This window comes from Vicia villosa, linkage group LG1 (assembly GCF_029867415.1).
Source record: "Vicia villosa cultivar HV-30 ecotype Madison, WI linkage group LG1, Vvil1.0, whole genome shotgun sequence".
In the NCBI taxonomy this organism is placed as follows: domain Eukaryota; kingdom Viridiplantae; phylum Streptophyta; class Magnoliopsida; order Fabales; family Fabaceae; genus Vicia; species Vicia villosa.
Window position 1 is genome coordinate 231,750,956 of NC_081180.1, and position 25,501 is coordinate 231,776,456.

Sequence of the window (25,501 nt, forward strand, 5' to 3'; positions counted from 1 at the left end):
TGTTCTATATCCTACCAAACTGTCACATAACTTTCCATAAGCATATTCTAACTAGTTGAACTAATCGATAAACCTCGCAGATTCTCCACTCGAGGTACGAGATCATTTCCAACAAAAACAACCAGAATAAGAGAAACTACCGATAAGAGAAATAAAGGCGAAAGCACCATATGCTTAAGGAGGAGTTACTATCTGGTATCAAGTATCAACTACAATACAACTACGCAAGAGAAAGTGCCAAGTTGATTTCAACTTGAGTGTGTGCGCGCGCGTGTGTAAGAAAGCAAACAAAAGATACTTTCACCTCAATTGTGCATGCCTAGAAAACAAATTTACAATCACATGAATGTCATAAAGTTATCATAAAGTTGACTTTAACCAGATAACCAAAAAAAAACAAACCTTCCATTTGTAATTACAAAGAACCTGGTTTACTAGAAATGCCAGGGCACTTTCAAAAACTCATGTGAATTTCGGCTTAGGCTTAGGGCCGCTGTAGCTATTTTGATTAACCGGACCAAGCTTTTGCATCAAATGGCGAAGCCCTTTCTTTTGATCTTGGCAACGAGGACTCTGCACCAGCGTCAGGGTTCCGTCACGTGCGAGAGATGATTGAAATTGCTCTAATACCTTGACAATCTGCCAGAAATCAGGCCTCTTGTCGGGTTGCAGCGACCAGCATTGCTCGATTAATGCTCGCATTGCAGGTGGGCAGCTTGGAGGAATAATCGGCCTTAATTTCTGAAGAAATACAATACCATATAACAGAAATATCAGAACCGTCAACTGTGTAGGTAAATTCTGCAAAAATTAATAGCGTTTCCTCGGAGACTGAAAATCTAGGAAAAAATCATCGATGGATCATGCATGCTGCCACATTAATTTTATCGATTTCGGTTCGTAAATCATTAATACTATTCCATGTCAGCCGTTCAAAAAGAAACGAAACAACCTAGAATTTTGATAGAAAACGAAATTAGAGAATCTAACATACATACGTTAATTATATCGTTTCCATGTTGGCTATTCAAAAAGATCCGAATCAAACTAAATTTTCGAAAGAACAGAAACTATAGAGCGACATTCACATTACGATCGTAGATGATATGAATACAACGGAAGGAACGTACCTTATTCACAACAGCAAAAGCAGCCTGGATTGGATTCATATCCTCGTACGGAATTGTTCCGGTCAACAATTCCCATAAGATAAGCCCAAAACTATACACATCAACCTTTCTCCCGTAGGATTTTCGTTTGATCATTTCAGGTGCCATCCAACGATATGTTCCAGGATCATCAGCCAATAGGTCGCATACGGCCTCTTCACAGGCAATGCCGAAATCAGCAAGTATAAGACGAGAGTCTTCACCAATAAGGATGTTCTCTGGTTTAAGATCCCTATGAATGACACCTTGAGAGTGTATATATTGCATCCCACGAGCGATATCCAGAGCGAAAGTGATTAACTTTTCGTGAGAAATAGTTTTGCGCTCCAGCTTATGCAAATAAGCCCTCAACGAGCCTTCGGATATATAGTCTGTGATAATACAATAAACCGGGGGATTGCTGCTCGCAGCTATGAACTGTAAAAGAGAAGATATGTTATCGTAATCAGAGAAGATCAACATGCAAAAGAGAAGATGTGTTATCGTAATCACCTTTATGACATTTCGATGATGAAGGCGAGATAAGAGAGTGACTTCTCTAACAAACTGATCCTCTAATCGAGAAGCCAATTCTCCGTTATCGTCATCATCAGGTACCCTAATCATTTTAACAGCTACAATCTCCTCTTTATATACACCATGATAAAGCCTACTATGAGCGCCATGAGCGAACTTATGTCCAAGAAACAGCTTCGACATGTCAATAGTCCATTCCTCCGCCGTTTCCAAAGCAGTAACCTTTCCACCGCCGCCGCTTTCAAAAAGCTTAGCCCACGAAGAATCCTTCGTAAGCCCCTTTGGCATCTTTTGCTTGTTCGGACTCGAAAAAGGCGATTTCGAACTCGACACCCTGGGTAATTCCTGGCTCAACGACACCTTTCCCATAATCCTCTTGTCCCTCCTCGGACCCGGCGTCGAGAACCTCTTCTGCTCATGTTTGGCTTCTCTAAACACATCGGAAATAAAATTCTTCGGCAACGGCGACAAAGATCTCTGCTTGTTGGTTAAAAGATTCCGCTTAACATACGAAGAAAACCTCGAATTTTGTTCCTGTTCTAGTTGATCGTTGAACGGAGTCGGTTTCATCCTCGACGTATCCAATCGATGACACACCGTATGAGAATACTTCGCCCGTTGTAACCACGAACTAGTATTTTCCTCCATCTTTACCTTAAATTATCCAACTCTAGCAGCAAAAAAGATCACAATTCACAAACTATTGATTTCTTCAAACCCATCAACAACAATTACCAGAAAATCACATCAACAAAAATAAAAATCAGAAATTTTTCATTCAAAGATTCACTAATTAACCAAAAACTTAACCTTTCCAAAATCAAAATATCCACCACATCACCCCCTTTCTACTCAAATTCCCACCTTCTGTAAAAGCCTGAAATATAACCAAAAAAAATCATAAACAAAAAAAAAAAACCAAATCATGTTCCAAACAACAACAATAGCAAAAACAAAAACAACCTCAAATGTCTGTCTGTCTACAAGGAAAATAAAACAAGAACACAGACAACCATTGAAAAACAAAGAATCAAAACACATTAACCAGATCAAGATGATTCAAAATTCCAGAAAAAATTAAATAAATATAAATTAAAAAAAAATATATTTGTGAAAAATATTAATAAGATAATAGTACCAAACCTGAAGGATTTTCAAGGCTTTCACGGAAGGAGAGAAAAATGAAGAAATCAAATAGGTAAGGTAGAAAGTGAAGGAAAGGGAGATTGTTTACATTTACAAAACCATAGAAAAAATGATGATGCAACTATTTCCATTTTGTTGATTTCACAAAAGAGAGAGACAGGTGTAGATAGAGAGATACTTATTTTATTTTATTTCCTTATTTTATAAAAATATATCTATCTATATATCTATATTTAATTAAAAAAAAGTTAAAGTTTGACTAATAATAAAAAAAAAAAAAAAAAGTGTAAATATGGAAAGATAATAGTGTTGGGAAGGAAATGGAACTGACCTGGGGAGGGTTTGTTGTTGGAATATGAATTTGGAATTTTTTGTGTGATTATGTTTGTTTGGAGTGTTTGTGGTTTAGGGATATGTTTGTGAGTGATGATATTAATGATGCATGTGGGAAGGGACATGGTGATGATGGATGATGGGTTAGGTTAAAATGTGATGGTGGAATGTGGGGTCCATTAGAGAAAAAAAAGTCAGAAAAAACGGAATTTTTTTTACAACTCTCGTGTTATCTAGGTCTGCCAAAATAAGTTGGGTCCGTTAGACATGCCCGTTTTACTCGCATTTTTATGTGGGATAAGTTAAAATTTTAGATCCTCACCTTTTAGTGTGACTGCTCTGTCCTATTTTTTCATGTGGACTTTTATAAGCACGGACCTTAACATAAATTTTATATTTTTAAACTTAAAAAGTACAATGTCTGCGGGCTTAACCCGCTCTGCCGTCACATTTTTGCAAAGCATGCCAAGATTTTAGGTCCGTGTACTCAACTATGACCGTCTTGTCTCACCGTATTTTTTTGGGCTTTTGCAAAATAGACCTAAACAGGATAGACATGTCGGTTTGCCACCCCTATTCTTACATAGAAGTTTAAGTCATATGAATTTCATTTTATATTGTATTATAAATTTATATAAATTCATATTATAGTTTAAAAAAAAGTTAGTTTTTGCAATTTGAATATCCATTTTAAGTGTCCATTTCATAATATTATATATTTCAAATTATTTAATTTTTATGATATCAATATTAGATACAACAATTATTAATATTTTCTTTTATTAAATTATTTTTTAATTTTTTTAAGTTAATAATTTATAAATATCAATGGTTATATTAATAAATATAAAAAAAAATTGAGTTGTCTAAACTGAAACCAAAAATTTACATTCATATAATTCAATTAACATATACTTTTGAGTTAACTCACACCCACCTTTTTAAATTGTATTTAGATTTATTTAACTATTTCACTTACCATTTTTAATAAAATCATTTTTTATTTAACTATTTCACTTACCATTTTTAATAAAATTATTTTTCATTGAAGTCAACAAAAGACATTATCTTGAAAAATATATAAAGTTCAAATAACACATCTAAATCTAAATAAAACAAAGGAAACATACATTATTTTTTTTTAATATAAAGCAAATTATAATAAATTAAAACTAATTTACAAAAATATTAGTTAAAAATTTAATCAGCCTCATAAAAAGTATAATTAATTATACTAAAAATTGTAAATTAAATCAACTTAATATTTATGAAATGAGAAAAATGTATTTTGGTTGTTGAGCAAGTGGCTCAAAAATTTAATTAATTTTGATTTTTGGTCATTAATTAAGATGGGGATAGAGACAGAGAAAGATTTGAGTGGTGAGTGGAGGAATCCCAGTGTCTCAATCGTAGGGAATGATGTACGGATGGGATTGTTATGCCATTTTTCGGGGGAAAGGGACAAAATTGGTTGAATTATTTAATGCCAATTGTTATTGTTTTGTGCACGTTTGCATCTTTTATCCGTGGGTTTGGTTGGTGCAAAATTATGCTACTACTACCTCTTGTGTTGGCCTCACCTTCTTAAGCTTGCACATTTTTAGTACAACTACTACCTACACCGTTTTATTTGCTATCAACATTTCCTCCTATTTTATATAAAAAAAAATGTTTTTTTCTTAATTATGTAAAACGGTAATTTTTTTTTTTTAACTTTATAAGATTTTTATGTCTCATTACTTTTTATTTATATGGATTTTCCACATTAGAAAATGTATATATTTATCGATTATTTAAAATTCGATCGGACCGACCAAACCAATCGATTAGAGCGAGAATCAAACTCACATTCGACTTACTAGGCATAGAAAATTTAAAATTTCTAGTACATACAATACATGCTAATGCAGCTGTCTCAGCAACACGTGATGTTAAGACAAATGATACAACATCTAGAAACAGACCAGACACATTCGACTGAAATTGATACTTAAATAAAATGATATAATAATAAACAACACAGATAAGTGTTAACCCAGTTCAGTGCAACAACACCTAATCTGAGGGTTACCAAACCAGGAAGGAAATACACTATTAGTAGTATAAATTCAAAGCTAGTGATTGTATCAAGAACAACCCAATTTAGAAGATTACACTTCAAATACAAAATATTAGTCTTACTTAAAAGCTTCAACCAAGAATAATACTCAACTCAATGCTTAAAAGCTTTAAGAGTGAGAATAATAATTTGACAAACAGTCAAGCAACAAACAATCTACCACACAGTATCAAAAGATACATGGGTGACTTAAAACACAAAATACTCTTAAAATCTAAGACTTCTAACCTTCCCCTAATTTTACAATTGTGAAAGACTTAGTTACATTAGGTCTAGGGTTCTCTTTAAATAGTCTTCAGTAGTCCATGGACTTCGAAAAACTTTCCTTGATCCACAAGCTGAGAGTTGCAACAAATCTGCATAGAAATCTTTTTGAATCTTGAAACAAATATTGTCTCAATCATCCAATTTTTGAAACTTCAATTTTGTTGAAGATTTGATTATTTTGTTTCAGATTAAATCTTCTTGACCTGCGTAAATCAATGAGATATATCCAAAAGAAATATCACATAATCAATTTAAATCAAATCAAATCAGTCAAGATTCCAAACAGCCTGTGTTGATGTTCTGGTTCAGAATGTCACTACATCAGTCAGTACATCTGGTTTTCAATGTAAGAGCTCATACTCAGCTGTATCAAGAGATCAAGATGTTATGACATCTTGCTTAACATCTTTCAAGCACCATGTTATAGCAAAATTCTACCAATCCCACAATCAAGGATCTAACAAAATCGATCAACACGGAAACTAGAGAAATTACTATGAAAATTAATATAAATTAGAAAAATCGATATGTCATACCCTAATTTTTATCCCTAAGATACCATCTCATTTGCATCTATACATTACATCAAGATCACACTTGGTCTCTAACTTGGTTCTCTCTCTTTGAGCTCACTTATACAGAGATCACCAAGCATCATTTGTATTTATCATTTCCCTTTTGTGTTTATAGCTTTATATGTTACTAACCTCTAATCAAAATATCAAAGATATGTTTGTGTTTCTTTTGTTTCCCTTTTACAAGGATGAGTTTAGACCAAAGCATCAAGCACTATGCCTTAGCTAGGGTTTTGGTCCCTCAAGTCAAGAGTGTGTGATTGATCATTGAGCCTTAGGAGCTACCTCATTGAAGCATGGCCTCTAATTTCAAAGTATAAAGTTTCAAGCATCATTCAATCTCATTTGAATTAACGATATCTCAAAGTTTGATGGCTTGTTCCTCAAGAAACTTCAAAGGTTCATGTGTTTATTTCCATGCATTGTTCATCAAGTTACCTCAAGTTCTTTGCATGATCCTTAAAGTAAAATAAAGATATCATCATTTGAAGTTCATATGTTCATCATTATGTCTTGAATTGAAAGAAAACATCAAAAGATTGCAATTTGATCCAAGTACTTTGACCTAAAAAGTCAACATTTCAAGTGTGTGATCAAAAGGGTGCAACTCTGTCATGGTTCAACATTTTTGAGAGCTTCTTCTTGAAAATGATTCTCCTTGACATCCTCAACAACTTCTCTTTGCAAGTCAAGATCTTATTATGCATGAAAAGTCATCAAAGATGGAGAAACATTATAAGTCATTTTGTGGATTCAAGTTAATTTAGCCCAACATCCCAAGGCCATAACTCATTCAATTTTTTATCATCTTGAGGTGCTTCTTTTTGCTATAAACTCTTCATGATGTCCTAAAAATTTGCTACAAGGGTCAAAATCTAATTGTGCTTGGAAGGCCATAGAATTCATTGAAACATTACAGGTCATTTTAAGGCATTTAGGATTTAGAAATTTTATAAGTGTTGAGATAGTTTTTTGTGCCATTTTCAATTGATCATAACTCTTTGCTCAAGCATCCAAATGAATACTTTCCTAGCACATTATCTTTTATTTCGCATGGAGAGTACATTACAACAAGAATGGGATAAAAAAGCCTCCTGCATTATGAGATATGATTTTCTGAATAAGGGTCCATGGAGCTGATTTTGCAACTTTGGTCAGATTTTATTTTCTCAAATTGCCAAATGATCCATAAAACGCAAGCTTAACATTAGTTGTAGAGGGGGGAATGAAGTCGCACATTTCTCACTTTGCAACTTCACACAAATTCACTCATTTCTGATTCAATTCACATGCTTAAGCATTGCATCACACTCCTTATAAATAGAGCAACATTCCTGCTAAATTTACCAAGATTTTGATAGCCAAAACTACCCTGCCAAACTCACTCCATAGCTCAAAAACCTTTCACTTCGTTTTCATATTTCAAGCTTCTTTCAAGCAATTTTCTGAGTTATATTAGCTTATGAATGTATTGGATATGGTTACTAAACAGAAAGGAATACAAAAACCACTAGGGAGAAAAGAAAGGACTCCACTTGGGAAGATAAATTCCACTAGGGGAAGAAAACTGTAAGTATAAGAGTGCGCCTAAGAGGGGGGGTGAATTAGGTTTTCAAAAATTTAATCGGTTTTATGAGAATATTTCTAATAATTTTTGGTTAAGTGTTTGAAGGTTTTTGTAGGGTTCTTTTCTTTTCTTTGGTAATGGTGATGAAAGCGATAAAGTGCGGAAAAGTAAAGAACGCAACGATATATACTGGTTCCCCTCACAATCCGAGAGTACTCCAGTCCCCTTTCAAACACGAAAGAGATTTCACTATAGTTAGAATTATTGTACAAGCCTATGCCTACTATCTAACCTATAGGGTGATCAAAGGTTCTTAACACCTTTAAGATCAATCAACACTAATGTGAATGAAGAACAATCCTCTTCAAACACACCACTTACTTCCAACAATCCTGGATAGTAAGGAAACAATTTTCTTTGAATTTTTACAAGAGATTTAGATGAAGTTTGTATAGCACTATCAATCTTGTATTGATCTTCTTCTTCAAATAAATAATTCTCAAACTGAATATAAGTGTTCACAATGTATGCATGAAACTTTAAATGAATTCTCAATGAAAATGTGTGTAGAAAGTTTCATATAAAAATTCTGGTTTGTGGACACTTGAAAAATAATGAAGTTTATGAGTATGAATTGTTAATGAAGAAGGTGAATAATGATTCTGAAATATGTAGTATTTATAATGTGTCAAACACCTCTTTGAATGGTTATTTTTCCATGAAACAATGCAATGATCAAGTGGTAAGAAAATGGATTCGTTTGAATAAGATCATGCAATGAAAAAACACACTGGTTCAGTAGGAACCGGTTCCTACCTGGGACAACCCGGTTCCTGCTGAACGTTACAGCAGAAATTTCAAATTTTGAACTGAGGAACCGGTTCCCACCTAGGGACAACCCGGTTCCCCATAGTAAAATACAGAGAACTGAAAACTTAGAATGCTGGGAACCGGTTCCCCCATAGGGACAACCCGGTTCCTAAAACCTTTATTTTGAATTTTAACTTTGAAAAAGGTTTTAAATGAACTTTTGAAGGATGACACTTTGTAGTATGTTTATGATATGCATGGAAATATATTTGTGAACAATTATATGTCAAAGTGAGTATTGTTTATACCTTTGACATTTTAGCTTGATTCTTGAATCTTCACAATTTCTTCAAGACTTTGAAATGATGTATTTTTGCTTGATACTTGAAATTCTTTTTGCACATCCTTTATAAAAGCTTGATTTCCATATTGTCTTCATCAAAACACACTATGTTTGAGAAGCTTGCATTTACATGATCCCCCTTTTTGATGATGACAACCAAGTCTTGAAAATGTTTTGAAAAAGTTGTTTTGTGCTTTTGAAATTATGTTGAACAATGCAAGGCTCCCCCTATGTTAGAGACTCCCCCTAAATCCATGATTCCTTGATTTATGGTGATGAGTTTCATTTGATAATTTTAACAATGGCCTGCATTTTTCTTTGAAACAAAACAACAACAAAAACACATGCATATTCTTCTCCCCCTTTGTTTATTATCAAAAAGGATGGGGAAAAAGAGAAAAAAATATATGAAATATAACACAATGTGAAATACCACAAAGATAACACAAAATGAAATACTACAAACATAACATGATTTAAACGATACGAAACGTAGTTTTTTACGATTACAACACAAACACAAATAGTCCTAAACATCACGAAACATAAATGGAACAATGTCTAGAAAACATAAATAAAAACTAATAGTAGAAAGAAAACATAACATAGAAATGTAAAGCACATAATTTAGTCACTTTCATCCATTTGTTCTTCATCATCATCCTCTTGTTCATCTTCTTCTTCACTTCCTTCCTCTCTCTCATAATGAGCCAAGATACGCCTTTGAGTCCGTTGAATTTCCCGCATTTGTCTTCTCATAAGGTTATGCTCATAGTTATTCTCCCGCTTGTTGTTATCAATAGATGTTTGAATAGAACAAAGCTTGGCAAACATCATATCCATTGTGTATCCACCTTCGGGAGGTTGAGGGATTTGTGGCACGGCCGGTTCGAAGTCAACTTTGTAGAAAAATCTACCTTCACGATCCGTAACAATTCCTGTATTTTTAAGAGCGGTAGCGGTGGTGATAGCACACTCTTGTTCATCCATATTTTTCTTTGGTTCCCTTTGGAGGAGAACACCAGCATTCCGAACAATATGAGAGATGGCCCTTGCATAAGGTAAGCCTCCTTTAAGGGAAGCCATAAGCTGCATGTGGCGCATAATTGAAAGAGCCCAATTGACTTCAATGCCACGTCTTAGAGCATGCAAAACCATCAACTCGAACTCATTGACCCTGGAATGGTTAGAATTCTTTGGAAATAAAACATAAGCAATGATAAGATGGAGCATCCTATCACTCACCGATAAGCTTGAACCGAACATGTTAAACTTGATAGAAAGCTGTTGGCGAACTGTGTCGCGTTGAGTTGGTCGGCACATATCCACAAAAACATCAATCTTACTATACGGTTGCCAATCCTCCGGTATGTTACCTTGAAGGAGCACTAAGCCTTGAGATTGAATTCCTAACACTCTTCCAAATTCCTCAACATCTAAGCATATATCTTTATTTGAAACTTTTGACAATAATGTGAAATCATCAAATTCATTGGTCACTATCCTAAGATTATGATAGAACTCTCTAACAATGGAGGATTATATAGAGTTTTGAGGTAGTGGGTAATAAAGATTTATGGGTTAAAGTGAGATAGTGGAGCTTTGAATGGGGTTTGACAATGGAGGTGGAAGGGTGTTTGGAGAAGATGAAGATGAATGTATGTGAATAATGAAAGTAAATGTGTGGTTGAATAGAGATAAAGAGTAATAAAGTGATATAAAAGAATAAGTAAAAAAAAATAAAAATAAAGAAAATAAGACGTACAGCCACAGTAAAAGCAAGAAAAAAATCTGAAAAAGTACGTGGGAACCGGTTCGTCCCTACATGGGAACCGGTTCCTGAGAAACACAAAAAAGCACGCCTCTGGAAATTAGTATGGGGAACCGGTTCGTCCCACATGGGAACCGGTTCCTAGGCTGAAAATTTCCAAAAACTTTAATTTTATGAAATATAAAGCATACATATCATACATAATTACCAAGTCATAATGAATGAACATTTATAAAGCACTTTTTAACTTAAAATATTTTAGAAACGTGTACCTTTGATGTATGAAAATGACGAATAAATTTTAAACATCACCTTCGTCTAAAATTCCAAGCTCTCGTCGAATTTTGTAAAACGATTCTTTTGGGAGAGGCTTGGTGAAGATATCCGCAAGTTGATTATGAGTATCTACAAAAGTGACTTCAACATCTCCTTTAAGCACATGATCGCGAAGAAAATGATGTCGAATGTCTATGTGTTTGGTTCTTGAATGCATAACCGGATTCTTTGTAATATTTATAGCACTTGTATTGTCGCATCGAAGAGGGATACATCCGAGATCAAGTCCGTAGTCACGAAGTTGTTGCTTAAGCCAAAGAATTTGTGCACAACAACTATCCGCTGCTATGTATTCTGCTTCGGCCGTACTAAGAGCAACACATGCTTGCTTTTTACAAGCCCATGATACTAATGCATTTCCAAGAATGTGACAAGTACCACTTGTGCTTTTACGATCAGTTTTACATCCTGCATAATCCGCGTCAGAATAACCAATTAAATTGCAAACACTACCTTTAGGATACCATAAGCCAACGTTGGTTGTTCCTTTGAGATACTTCATGATCCTTTTAACTGCCATAAGATGTGATTCCTTTGGATTTGCTTGGAAGCGAGCACAAAGACAAACACTAAACATTATGTCAGGACGGCTTGCCGTCAAATATAATAAAGAACCAATCATACCTCGATACTTAGTAATATCAATTGGAGTACCGGATTCATCTTGATCAACATATGTACCGGAGCCCATTGGAGTATTCATTGCTTTACAATTTTCCATATCAAACTTCTTCAATAATTCTTTACAATATTTGGATTGATTGATAAAGATTCCATCTTTGAGTTGCTTAATTTGTAGTCCAAGAAAGTAGTTCATCTTTCCCATCATAGACATCTCGAATTCTCCTTGCATCATCAATGAGAATTCCTCACACATTTCTTTGTTAGTCGATCCAAAAATGATATCATCAACATAGACTTGAACCAATAAAGTGTTACTTTTGATTTTCTTAATGAACAAAGTTTTATCAACCTTACCCTTTTCGAAACCCTTTTCACACAAAAAATTGCTAAGTCTATCATACCATGCTCTTGGTGCTTGCTTTAAGCCATAAAGAGCCTTTCTCAACTTAAAGACATGTGTAGGATTCTTGAAGTCTTCAAATCCCGGGGGTTGTTTGACATAGACTTCTTCATTGATGTAGCCATTCAAGAATGCGCTCTTGACGTCCATTTGATAAAGCTGAAAATTTAATGAACATGCATAAGCAAGTAAAAGACGAATAGCTTCTAACCTTGCAACCGGAGCAAATGTTTCTTCAAAGTCGATTCCTTCTTCTTGATTGTAACCTTGGGCCACCAATCTTGCTTTGTTTCGAACAATTATACCATTCTCATCAAGTTTGTTCTTAAACACCCATCGAGTACCTATGATGTGTTTATTACTTGGTCTAGGAACAAGTTCCCAAACTTGATTTCTCTCGAATTGATTTAATTCTTCTTGCATTGCATTTATCCATTGATCGTCTCCTAAGGCTTCATCAACTTTGGAAGGTTCAATTTGAGAAACAAAAGCCATGTGTAAGCAAGCATCTTTGAGATTTAATCTTGTTGCAACTCCTTGACTAATATCACCAATAACTTTATCAATAGGATGATCTCTATGAGTTCTCCATTCTTTTGATAGATCATTGGTGTTTGATTCTTGTTGTACATTTTCTTGTTGAACACTTTCTTGTTGTACTTCCGGTGCCTTCACAATTATATCATTTGAAAGTTCTTCCGGTGCCTTCACAATTGTATCATTTGAAAGTTCTTCCGGTGCCTTCACAATTGTATCATTTGAAGGTTCTTCAGGGGGTAAATCTAAAGGATCATCATCATCACAAACAACTATTTCCTCTTTGGAAGTGTTAGTCTCATCAAACGATACATGCATAGATTCTTCAATAGTTAAAGTTCTTTTATTATAAATTCTATATGCTTTACTAGAAAGAGAATAACCAAGAAATATACCTTCGTCGGATTTCTCATCAAACTTACCAAGATTGTCTTTGTCATTGTTTAGAACAAAGCACTTGGATCCAAAAATGTGAAAGTGAGCAATGCTTGGCTTTCTTCCTTTGAAGAGTTCATATGGAGTCTTCTTTAAGATAGGTCTAATAATTACTCGATTTCCAACATAACATGCCGTACTAACCGCATCCGCCCAAAAATATTTAGGAAGATTTGCATCACTAAGCATTGTTCTTGCAAGTTCTACTAGAAACCGATTTTTCCTTTCAACTACTCCATTTTGTTGTGGAGTTCTTGGTGCTGAAAAATTATGAGAGATACCATGTTCTTCACAAAATTCTTCAAATGATGCATTTTGAAACTCTCCACCATGATCACTTCTTATGGATACAATCTTTAATGATTTTTCATTTTGGATTTGTTTTGCATACTTCTTAAAGGCTTTAAAAGCATCACTTTTCTGCACAAGAAACAAAGTCCAAGAATATCTAGAATAATCATCAACAATAACTAAAGCGTATACATTACCTCCGAAGCTTCTTGTCCTTGATGGACCAAATAAATCCATATGCAACAATTGAAGTGGTCTTGTTGTAGTCACCACATTCTTTGGTTTGAAAGATGATTTGGTTTGCTTTCCCTTTTGACAAGCATCACATAGTTTATCTTTGATAAACTTTATCTTAGGTAAGCCAATAACAAGATCATGTTTGGTTAACTTATTTAAATGATCCATATGAATATGGGCTGCTCTTTTATGCCATAACCATGATTCATTATTGTTTACCAAAAGACATTTTACTTTCAAAGATAAATCATTTAAAGAAATCATAAAAATGTTATTAATTCTTGTACCTTTGAGTTTTACCTCATTGGTGACATCATCGATGATCAAGCATTCCTCCTTAGTGAATTTGATCTTGAAGCCTTTGTCACAAAGTTGGCTAATGCTTAGAAGATTATGCTTTAGTCCTTCAACATAAAGAACATCTTCAATGGATGTGAAAGGTGGTGCACCAACTTTGCCTTTGCCAAGAATTCTTCCCTTATTGTTGTCTCCATAAGTGACAAAACCCTTGGCCTTTAACCTTAGATCTGAAAATTGGTTTAAGTCACCCGTCATATGCTTTGAACAACCACTATCTAGATACCATAGGTTTGAAGTGGTCTTCAAGCATACCTACAAAACAAATTAAGTTTTGTTAGGTACCCAAATGGCTTTGGGTCCATCATAGCTAGTTCCTTTCTTCACCCATACATAATGTCCACTAGGAACACTAAAGTTCCTTACATAACAAGCATTGGGTGTGTGACCAATAATACCACAATAAAAACAAGTAGGTTCAAAGTTACTTCTATATCTAGGAGGATAAGATTTCTTCTTAACAAAGTTCTTCCTTTTAGGATAATGTTGCATTACTTTAGGCTTGATCACTTTCTCTTGAATTGGTTGGTTACTAGCCTTGACAAAGATAGTCTTGTTGGATGTTGGTTTATCAAACTTAGAGAAACCAAGTCCGCTCTTATCATTGGAGTATCTTTGTGTGCTAAGAACATTTTCCAATCCAATTTGCCCTTTTTCATATCTTTCTAAAACACGTTTTAATTGGACAATTTGGAAGGAAAGTGATTCACAATTCTTGCATGCAACATTATCTTCTTGAACACTAATCATTTTTTCTTTGTCATCTTTATGTTCTACTTCAATTATCTTAACCTTCTCTTCTAACGATGATATTATTTTCTTTTGAGATGAGATAGTTTTATAGAGAATTTTGCATTCTTTTAATAATTCTTCTATTTCACCTTGCGCACCATTATCAAAAAGAGAATCATCATAACTAACCTCGCCTTCTTCATCGTCGGAGTGGTGTGATGCCATTAGTGCTAGGTTTGCACTTTCGTCACTATCGGAGTCCGATGAGGAACTTACTTCATTATCTTCCCATGCTATGTAGGCCTTTTTATTTTTGAACTCCCTTTTGCCTTTGAATCCATTCTTCTTCGAAAGCTTTGGACATTCCGGCTTTATGTGCCCTTGTTTCCCACATTCATAGCATGTAACTTCTTGTGATGAAGTGGATGCTTCTTTATCTTTATGCTTTGAGAATTTCTTTCTTTTGACATAGTTAGTATTATCAATATTATTTTTATTACCAAAAAATTTGCCTAACCTTTTTATAAGAAGCAAGAAGTTTTCATCTTCATCCGATGCATCTTTCATTTTGCTTTCTATTGAATCTACTTTTAATGCAATGCCTTTGGATTTCTTCTCTAAGTTCTCATGCTTTTCCAATCTTCCAAGTTCTGTCTCATATTCTTGAAGTTTTCCAAATAGTGTTGCGGAAGTAAGTTTTGATAAATTCTTCTTTTCGGATATCGCCGTCACTTTTGGTTGCCACTCCCTTGTCAAAGATCTGAGCACTTTAAGATTAAGTTCTTCGGTAGTAAGAGTCTTACCAAGTGCCTTCAAGTGATTTGTCAAATGTACGAATCGTTTTTGCAAATCGAGAATAGTTTCTCCGGGCTTCATTCTAAACAGTTCGTACTCTTGGCTTAAAGTATTCAATCTTGATCTTTTAACTTCAGCGGTACCTTCATGAGTTTCTACAAGAGTATCCCAAATTTCTTTTGATGTTGTACATGTTGATACTCGGAAGAATTCATCCATACTAAGAGCACCATGAAGAAGACTGATCGCCTTTTTGTCAGCAAGAACCCTTTTTCTATCATTATCATCCCATGACGCTTTAGGTTTCTCCGATCCAACACCATTAACGACCGTTGTAGGAACATGAGGACCTTGTAGGACAGCCTCCCAAACTTCTTCTCCTTGTGCTTCTAGATGAGCCTTCATTTGGATTTTCCAAAAGTCAAAATATTCACCACAAAACAATGGAGGCTTGTTGTTAGAACCACCATCTTTGAAAACCGGTCTTTGATTTGCGGAAGCCATTCTGGATCTTTAGGAACAAGTTACCTATAACTTGCTCTGATGCCAAATGTAAGTATAAGAGTGCGCCTAAGAGGGGGGGTGAATTAGGTTTTCAAAAATTTAATCGGTTTTATGAGAATATTTCTAATAATTTTTGGTTAAGTGTTTGAAGGTTTTTGTAGGGTTCTTTTCTTTTCTTTGGTAATGGTGATGAAAGCGATAAAGTGCGGAAAAGTAAAGAACGCAACGATATATACTGGTTCCCCTCACAATCCGAGAGTACTCCAGTCCCCTTTCAAACACGAAAGAGATTTCACTATAGTTAGAATTATTGTACAAGCCTATGCCTACTATCTAACCTATAGGGTGATCAAAGGTTCTTAACACCTTTAAGATCAATCAACACTAATGTGAATGAAGAACAATCCTCTTCAAACACACCACTTACTTCCAACAATCCTGGATAGTAAGGAAACAATTTTCTTTGAATTTTTACAAGAGATTTAGATGAAGTTTGTATAGCACTATCAATCTTGTATTGATCTTCTTCTTCAAATAAACAATTCTCAAACTGAATATAAGTGTTCACAATGTATGCATGAAACTTTAAATGAATTCTCAATGAAAATGTGTGTAGAAAGTTTCATATAAAAATTCTGGTTTGTGGACACTTGAAAAATAATGAAGTTTATGAGTATGAATTGTTAATGAAGAAGGTGAATAATGATTCTGAAATATGTAGTATTTATAATGTGTCAAACACCTCTTTGAATGGTTATTTTTCCATGAAACAATGCAATGATCAAGTGGTAAGAAAATGGATTCGTTTGAATAAGATCATGCAATGAAAAAACACACTGGTTCAGTAGGAACCGGTTCCTACCTGGGACAACCCGGTTCCTGCTGAACGTTACAGCAGAAATTTCAAATTTTGAACTGAGGAACCGGTTCCCACCTAGGGACAACCCGGTTCCCCATAGTAAAATACAGAGAACTGAAAACTTAGAATGCTGGGAACCGGTTCCCCCATAGGGACAACCCGGTTCCTAAAACCTTTATTTTGAATTTTAACTTTGAAAAAGGTTTTAAGTGAACTTTTGAAGGATGACACTTTGTAGTATGTTTATGATATGCATGGAAATATATTTGTGAACAATTATATGTCAAAGTGAGTATTGTTTATACCTTTGACATTTTAGCTTGATTCTTGAATCTTCACAATTTCTTCAAGACTTTGAAATGATGTATTTTTGCTTGATACTTGAAATTCTTTTTGCACATCCTTTATAAAAGCTTGATGTCCATATTGTCTTCATCAAAACACACTATGCTTAAGAAGCTTGCATTTACATGAAAACTCCATTAGGGAAAACACCTTGCATAGGGAAAGGATAATCATTACCGAGTCATAATCGATGGCAAGAGCTACCAACTTTTACTGAAGGTAAACTACCAATGTTTACTAAAGGTAGGAAAACAAAATAATACACCTAGGGGTGGCAAAACGGGGCGGGGCCCGCCTGGCCGCCCGCGCACCCGCCAAAAAATGGCGGGTTGGGTTGAGATTTTAGGCTCGCCGCTCGCCAAAGCCCGCCCTGCCAAAACCCGCCGCCCGCCATACCCGCCCCGCCAAAGCCCGCCGCTCGCCAAAACCCGCTCCTCCTCCAAAACTCACTCTTTTTTTAGTTAATTCTAGTAATTGCAATCCTTGATGGTTTATTTTATACATTTATTTATAAATAAATGTAATATTTTTTAGAGTAAATTTGTTAAAAAATTATTTTTATAAAAAATTGTTTTAAAAAATAAGTGAAAAGTTTAATTAAAAGGTAAAAAAACATATTAATATATTAAAAAAATATAAATAAAAATAGGTGGGTATGGCCGCCGCCCGCCAACCCGCCATCTTGGCGGGGCGAGCATGATTTTGATGCCCATTTTACTTGGCGGGCAAGCCCGCCCCGCTCGTTTTTTGGCGGGCATAAGGCGGGGCGGGCGGCGGGCGGGGCGGGCGGCCCGTTTTGCCACCCCTAAATACACCAACGTTTACTGAAGGTGAACTACCGACGTTTACTAAAGGTAGGAAAACAAAAGAATACACCGACGTTTACTGAAGGTAGGAAAACAAAAGAATACACCAACATTTACTGAAGGTAGAGAAACATAAGAATACACTAACGTTTACTAAAGGTGAACTACCAATGTTTACTGAAGGTAGAGAAACAAAAGAATACATTGGCATTTACTAAAGGTAAACTACAGACGTTTACTGAAGGTAGGAAAACAAAATAATACACCGACATTTACTAAAGGCAAACTGCCGACGTTTACTGAAGGTAGGAAAACAAAAGAATACACCAACGTTTACTGAAGGTGAACTACCGATGTTTACTGAAGGTAAACTACCGACGTTTACTGAAGGTAGGAAAACAAAAGACACGCCGACGTTTACTGAAGGTAGGAAAACAAAAGACACGCCGAAGTAAACTACCGATGTTTACTGAAATCGATTGCAAGGGGTTTGTTGGCTCTCAAAGCTTGAGAAATGAGAGAGTAGAGGTCTCTATTTATAGAATTGGAGCAAGAGTAGTGGTAGTTTGGTCTTTTTGTGTTTGGTAATTAACTTGTGTTTAATTGGTAATTAAAGTGGCATTAAATGGTAAAAATGGTAAAATGAGGTTTAAGTGGGTTTAATGAAGGGGTTAATTTTGATGAGGTGGAAAATTGATAAAATGATCAAATAAAAAGGTGCCAAAATGATGTCAAGCTTCCCTCCTTATATTTTTTTTGAATTTCGCCTTAAGGAAATCGATTTCCCCAGGAGTGAAATCGATTTCACACTGTTCCAGAAGAGAATTTGGCGCAAACTACACTAGGGAAATCGATTTACCCAGGAGGGAAATTGATTTCATGCTGTCCAGAATGTGATTTTGTTGAAGATTGCTGCAGGGAAATCGATTTACCCAGTAGGGAAATCGATTTCATCAGTCCAAAATATGAAAAATGCCTTGTTTATTGCATGTCTTGGCTTGGTACCTACAAAACAAAAGCCTACAAAGAAACAAAGCAAAATTTTTGGTATTTGGGTTAGTACAATATGCATACAAGATAAACAATCATTGGTGCTTGATGGTCCCTCTTATTGATGAGGTGAGTGCAACACCACAAACAAAACTTCCAAGTGAAGCTCTTGATTAATGATTGGGATATGAATGATATAGGATCTTAGGGTCAAAAATTGGGGTATGACACCGGGGACCAAAGTTCAATTCACGAATGAACTAGAGAGAAAGTGTCAATTAAAAATGAATATGGTGAGGACATAACTCACTAGATTATTCTATTCAGATAAATGAGATGAGCAGAAGTACTGAAACACCATTCATCCACAAAGAAAGTATTTGGTGGGGAAAATAGAAAGAATAAACATTTTTCTGCCTAGAGGCTCTATTAATTCTCTGAATTATGTAATTGGCAATTATGTTTAGCTAAACTATATTAGCAACAATATGGATCATAGGATATAAAACTTGCTAATATAACACAAGTACAAAATACAACAGGTACAACAAGAAGATGTCCTATGAGATGTTGAAAAATGTTCTAGAATAACATGTCCTATGGAATAACTATTGACATCGCGCCTGCTGAGCTGGATATTATGCAAATCATATAAGGCGTTATATGTTTAAAAGGTCTAAAGAATCAATCAGAATATTTGAAGAGGAGTATGTATTGTTCTTGGAGGAAGCTTTGAAGTAACTCCAAATTAGTGTTCGTAGTCAAGAGTCTTGGCTAGGTATTGTCATGGAAGTGTGTCTTCCAAAACTGTTTGTCTTTGTGATCAGAATGTTGGTGATTAGGTCGTTGTTACAGATCCTGGGACTGGAAACCTGTGCAACATCACTGAGGTGATTGGAAGTGGGATGGAGATATTCCATACCTAGATAAGATCTAGGTAGAAGGGTCATTGGGTAGGGATTAAGCGAAGAGTTGTAAACGGGGGAGTTTAGATTTGAATTAATATTGCTGATAGTGAACCTCATCCCTAGCTTGGTATGCCCCTTGAGTAGGTGTGTTTGTCATCGAATTGGATAAACAATTCTGGTGTCATTTATCTTTCAGTACATCATAAATCTGTGCATATACCTTGCTAGTGTTTAATTCTTGACAGATCGGATGTCTCGACATCTTTCAAGACATATGGGTCTGCTATACCAGAATTTCAATTGGTATCAGAGCAGGCATCCTATTCTGTCTCTGGATGAGATCCTGGGAGGATACTTTCTGGTTTGGCAAGGAATGTATGTAATGAAAAGATGTTTGAACATCGTCTGGTGTGAACATGGTCCCTTGAAGTGGAGGATGGACTATGTTGAGCGTCGAAAGTTGTGGTGGTTTTTGGTGTTGGTTTGGTTTATTTTCAAACCTAAGGTTGTGCTGCTAGATTGTGGATGCAGAGATTCGGTACAAGACGATGTGCCTAAAGGATGATGAGGAGTTGTTAATGTAATTCCGCTGCATGGTATCTCTCTCAAATCTGGTTCTCTTAGCATTAGGGTTTGATCTCCTCAGGAACTGCACCCATGATAGGGGATAAACAAAGCTGGTTCAGTCAACTGACCAAAGTAACCAACGATACTTGAGTTTTGGTTCTCAAGTCCACTCAGAAAGGCACTTTAGTTTGACTGATGGTTGCTTCTTCAAGGAACATGAAGAAAGATTGAAAAATTTAGTTTGCTCTTCATAATTCTTGATTCCTTCCGGGAAGTAACTCTGAATCCGGCTACTCTTGGTAAAACTAGGCCGTCTGTATTGAAGTTGATCAAGGGATGTTGTTGAGGCAGTAATATTCCTAGCGCCAAGTTCAGCTGTTTGTTCCAAGAAGAAGGAACTAATGTTCTATGAGATGTTAGAACATTACTTCAGCAGGTATGCAGCTACCGGTTGAAGAACAGATATTTTGGGTGCTAAACAAAATGTTAAGAATACTTTTGTTTGGACACTACTCCTGAAATGGAATAGGAGACATCTAATTTGTGTAGGTCTACCTCTGTGACAGTTTATTTCTGACCAAGGTATATGAAAGTACAATAGTCGAGCTCTTGAGAAGAACTCATAAAGTCATCACCACTGGAGCCCTTGTGAAGGATGAGCTCATATCTAGAGGATCCTCTTGATCAAAGGAACCAGATTGATAGAATCTTTGTTATGGTCGTATAACATATTCTATGTATCTTGTGCTTACAGTACCCAGGATGTGAGATTGTTGTACCATTCTCAAGTATTTCTTAGCAATTATTAAGGAAGAGACCTCAATCTGAAGCTAGAAGAACTTGAGGGAAGTGTCAGACATAATGTCTTGACATATGTTTTCAGAGAATTTATTTTTTTCAATGTGTCTGGTAGATTTTTTTCAAGAATATAGTGGAGGTCGCTTACTCAAACATGGATCAATGATCAAGTCTATGAGAGCATGGAACTCCTGTTCTATTGGTAAAGTCTTCAAAAGGGTGGTGAGCATTGGAGACACATTAACCGATATTATGTGATTGATGTGTGTCTAAACTTCGGAATGTCCTCCAAATCACCTAGGATGGGCATTTCAGCTGAAGCAATGAGGAAATACGTTTCTGAAATCAAAGGATTAAGGTGTCCTAGTATTTTCGTGAAACTTATCTTTATTGCTTATATTCACTTATGTGGGGTCCTCACTGTCATACCCCAAAATTTTCCCATCTCATTTCTCTTATTCAAACTCATATCAAAGTATAATGCTCAAAGACACATCCTCCTAAACAATGGTTCAAGGAATTAGGGTTTTGACTTCTCTGAAGAAAATGAATGAATCAAATGCTCCAATGCATTTCATATGGCTTATGATGTTTCAAACTATCTCCATGACAAAATTCAGGTTTAAATTCCAAGGATTGATCACTTAATTGCTCAAAAAGTCAACAGTTGATTTAGTTTGACCTAAAAGTCAACTGTGGTCAAAGTACAGTCAAAACTCCTGATTTTTTGTCAACAACCTTATTTTGAAGTATCATTCACCATTTGATCAAGGATTGATCATGGTTCATCAAGAAAATATCAGAAATCAACAAATTCAAAAGTTTCTAAATTAGGGTTTTCATAGGAGAAAGTCAACTGAACTTTGACCAGCCATAACTCCCACATGGAACATCAGAAATTTTCCATCCCAAAGCTCATTTTTAAGGAAATTGAATTCCCTACAATTTTGTCTCTCACAAGCCAAGTCCAAAAATGCTTCATTTGAGAGATATGGATCAAAAGATTATAGGTCCTTTTTAAAAGTCAACCAAAAGCAGTTTTTTGTCAAAGCCAATATCATCAAGATAAATTCTTAAAATGGAAAAAAATCTTCCAAGGTGTCTTGTAGAAGACATCTTGAGGTTTCCAAAAAGTCCTAGAACTCCTCCATATCTTAAAAACTGAGGGAGATATGCCTTGTCAAAGTTGGACAATTTTAAAAGGGAAAAATGTGAAAGAAAAGGCCCCAAAATAGATTTCTTTGCAAATAGGCCCAATCTTTTTTGATTCAATCTTGTTCCCCAAGTCATCAAAGATACTCAATCTCAAAGCCACGAAAATATGATGGATATTTGATTTTATTTGAATTTTATTTCATTAAAATCATGGATTTAATCAAGATTTGGAAGAAAAATTGAAAAGATTTGATTTTCCCTTAACTTGAATCATAATCAATCATCATTTAAGGCATATTACCAATATATTTTCGTGCTTTACAAGATTGGTTGGAAAATATTGGATTTGGCTCAAATTTAGAAACTTTGAAAATCAAATTCCAATAAAAGATTCATGGAGATTTTATTCAGTTTGCATTGACCTAATCATGCTCCTATAAGTACTTGACTAACACAAAGCATTAGGGGATGAATTTTTGGCAGGAAGAGAACCCTAACGAAGCTTCCAAATTCAACAAATTCTCAAACACGTTTTCCAATTTGCAGCGGATTCAAGGACTCTTGTTGATCAATTCACATTCCTAAGGCATTGAGGAAGCTTCCCAGATCGGTTTTGAGTCCTGAAGCATCGCAAATCATCGCCTATAGCTCACGGTTTGCCAACTTTTGTTTGAAATCGATTCACGTAATTCATGCATCATACTCATGTTTCGATTGCATATTTATGTTTATAATTGTATTTGCAAGCTTTCTGGATGTTTCAATTGAATTTTAGATGCAGGTTTGATGTTTCACCAAGGCTAGGGTTAGTGACCTTCGATTTAGGGTTTCTTAATACAGGATTAATTGGACCATGAAACCTGTACCATTGCACTCAGGAAGTAATTTTGGTTCAATCCATGGCCTTCCCTTGAATTTATATTGCGTTTTCTTGATTATTGAAAGTTGCAGGTCTATGGTTACAACCTAAAACCGTTGCCTTATCTGTGTGTATTCGCGAGGAAGAAGAAGCTGGGCGCGAAGCTTCTTTTCATTCAAATTTTCTCACTTGTTTTTTATTATATATGGCGCGTATGTATATCAGGTAGCGAAGGTAGCAGGGATGGCTGAAGGCGCACTTGCAAATAGAACAACCTGGGTTCGATCCCCAGGCTACTCAGTTATTTTTTACCATTTACATGATCATAGATCCAGTGCTCCCTGTCAACTAACGCCTACGACGCACCTTCGTTATCCTCCATCAGATCATCTCAACTCCCTATCTAAGGGATGAGAACATGCTGGTACACCATGTACCCTCACAGGCAGCCCACAGTGAATCGAAAGCTCAGTTTTCTGATTTTGCTTTTTTTAATTACAACATATACTTTTGTTTATTTCCTTTTCCTTTTATTATTATAATTCCTTTGTTTTATTATTTTTATTTATTTATCTTAACAATTAGTTTTTTATAAATAAATTACAATTATTTATTTTTTATCGAAAGTTCGATTTTTTATTAATAATTGTTTCTTTTACTATTTATCTATTCAATCTTTTTTCATAAATACCTTTAATTGATTAAATAATTAGGATTTAATCCAATAATTATTTAATCGGTATATTAAATCGAACTTTCGACTGTAATTATTTAATCGGTATGTTAAATCGAACGTTCGACTTTTGGGGTTTTTATTTAATATTTTTATTTATTTAATGGTTTCTAACCCTGATTCATCCCGATAGATCAGGGTTTAGATCAGTTAATGCACTAACCTCTTCTCTTCTTTGCGCAAATTTTCAGGGTTACCTCAAGATCCTCCGACTACGCGCCATATCAGATCAAAAAGCTAAGTCCCTGATTTTATTATTATTTTAAATATCATTTTATTTCGCCTCTTTTGATTAAAATAGGGTTAGCTTCAATTGCCAATGAATTGGTAATGCACTCACTCTTCTGTTAATTTTTCCTTTGCCAATTTTCAAGGTTAACCAACTGGTCAAAGCTCGAACGTTCGGTAACCCTAAAACTCGTTCCCTTTTTATTATTCCCTTTTTATTATTACTTATGTCAAACTATTTGCTTTATTGGGGTTTTTATTTTATTGCTTTTTCCCCTCCCCGTGGTTTATTATGTAACTCCTCCTGGACTGTATTGTGTGGCCTTGAAGGCACTTAACACTGCATTATATTATTACTGCGTGGTTAGTAATTTAGGGAGTGTAACCTCGAACTGAATTTAGAATAACTATTTACAATATAATTTTCTGAATAAATCACGTGATTGTGCACCCACAAACCTTTTATGGTAACCTCTCTTGTTGCCTGTTGCTTGTTGCCTGTTGCCTTGTTGCCTTTTGTTTTCAGTGCAGAATAGTCAAGTCCCTCGAATACGAGGACGCCTCAGCAATGTTGCCCTCAGTTCATGCAGATCATAAGTCCCCAATGATGCTGCCTTCGATTCGCTTATATGATCTTGTCCCTCGAAGTTGCCTACGAAATGCTGAGGTGTCCTCTGGTTGCCTAATAATGATGACTATTCTGATCCTTCCCTTAGACTACCTGTCCTTCTATGGCAGGGACAGTCTTATGGCGAATGATAATTGCGACGACCCTTCAACCTCCAAATAAAAGGACTTCCTACCCTCTTATGGTATGGATAGCCCTGGAAGGCTAAAAGAACTCTTTTACAATGTCAAGGTAATTTGCCCCTAATTCTTTGCTCTGACTTAAATCTTTTTCTTACACTTTTTCATAAACCTTCAAAAAGGCTACACTCATTTACGAGCTAAAGTCCTTATTCTCTTCTTCTACATTTCTAAACTTTTGGTTTCAAAAGAGAAAAGCAATTAAGAACCCATGGAAAACCATGGATGCAAAGGGTGCCGTACACCTTCCCTTTGTATAAATTACCCCCCGAACTCAGTTTTCTTTTAAAAAGGTTTTTCTGTTCTTTTAGCCTTTCTATTTAATTTAGATAAAATAAAAGTCGGTGGCGACTCTTGCTTACCGCGACATTTCAATAAAGTCAGTTCACCGTATTACAGAACTGGCGACTCTGTTGGGGAGAATTTTCGAATAAAAGAGGGGTTACCTTAAAAGCTTAGGATTAACTTAAATGTTTTCTATTGTTTGCTTTGTTTGCTTTATTTTTCAGGGACGCTTTGGGAATAAATGAAGGACGATCCTACACCCGGATTCAAGTACACTTAAGATAGGAGTGGCATAGT

General features: G+C 35.3%; 1 protein-coding gene across 3 annotated transcripts; it reads right to left on the reverse strand.

The window, feature by feature from the left end:
• Positions 1–295: 295 nt before the first annotated feature.
• LOC131644953 (serine/threonine/tyrosine-protein kinase HT1-like) lies at positions 296–3,252 on the reverse strand. 3 transcript variants are annotated; one of them, XM_058915584.1, is made up of 4 exons: positions 2,829–2,985; positions 2,496–2,562; positions 1,131–2,355; positions 296–741 (listed from the first exon to the last, which is right to left on the reverse strand). In XM_058915584.1, the coding sequence occupies exons 3-4, from the start codon at positions 2,331–2,333 to the stop codon at positions 463–465; spliced, it is 1,482 nt and encodes a 493-aa protein (XP_058771567.1). In that variant the 5' UTR covers positions 2,334–2,355; positions 2,496–2,562; positions 2,829–2,985; the 3' UTR covers positions 296–462. The 3 variants fall into 3 exon arrangements, with proteins under 3 accessions (XP_058771567.1, XP_058771568.1, XP_058771566.1); XM_058915585.1 differs by having other exon boundaries at positions 1,131–1,586; positions 1,662–2,562; positions 2,829–2,984; XM_058915583.1 differs by lacking the exon at positions 2,829–2,985 and adding an exon at positions 3,163–3,252 and having other exon boundaries at positions 1,131–2,562.
• Positions 3,253–25,501: the final 22,249 nt, after the last annotated feature.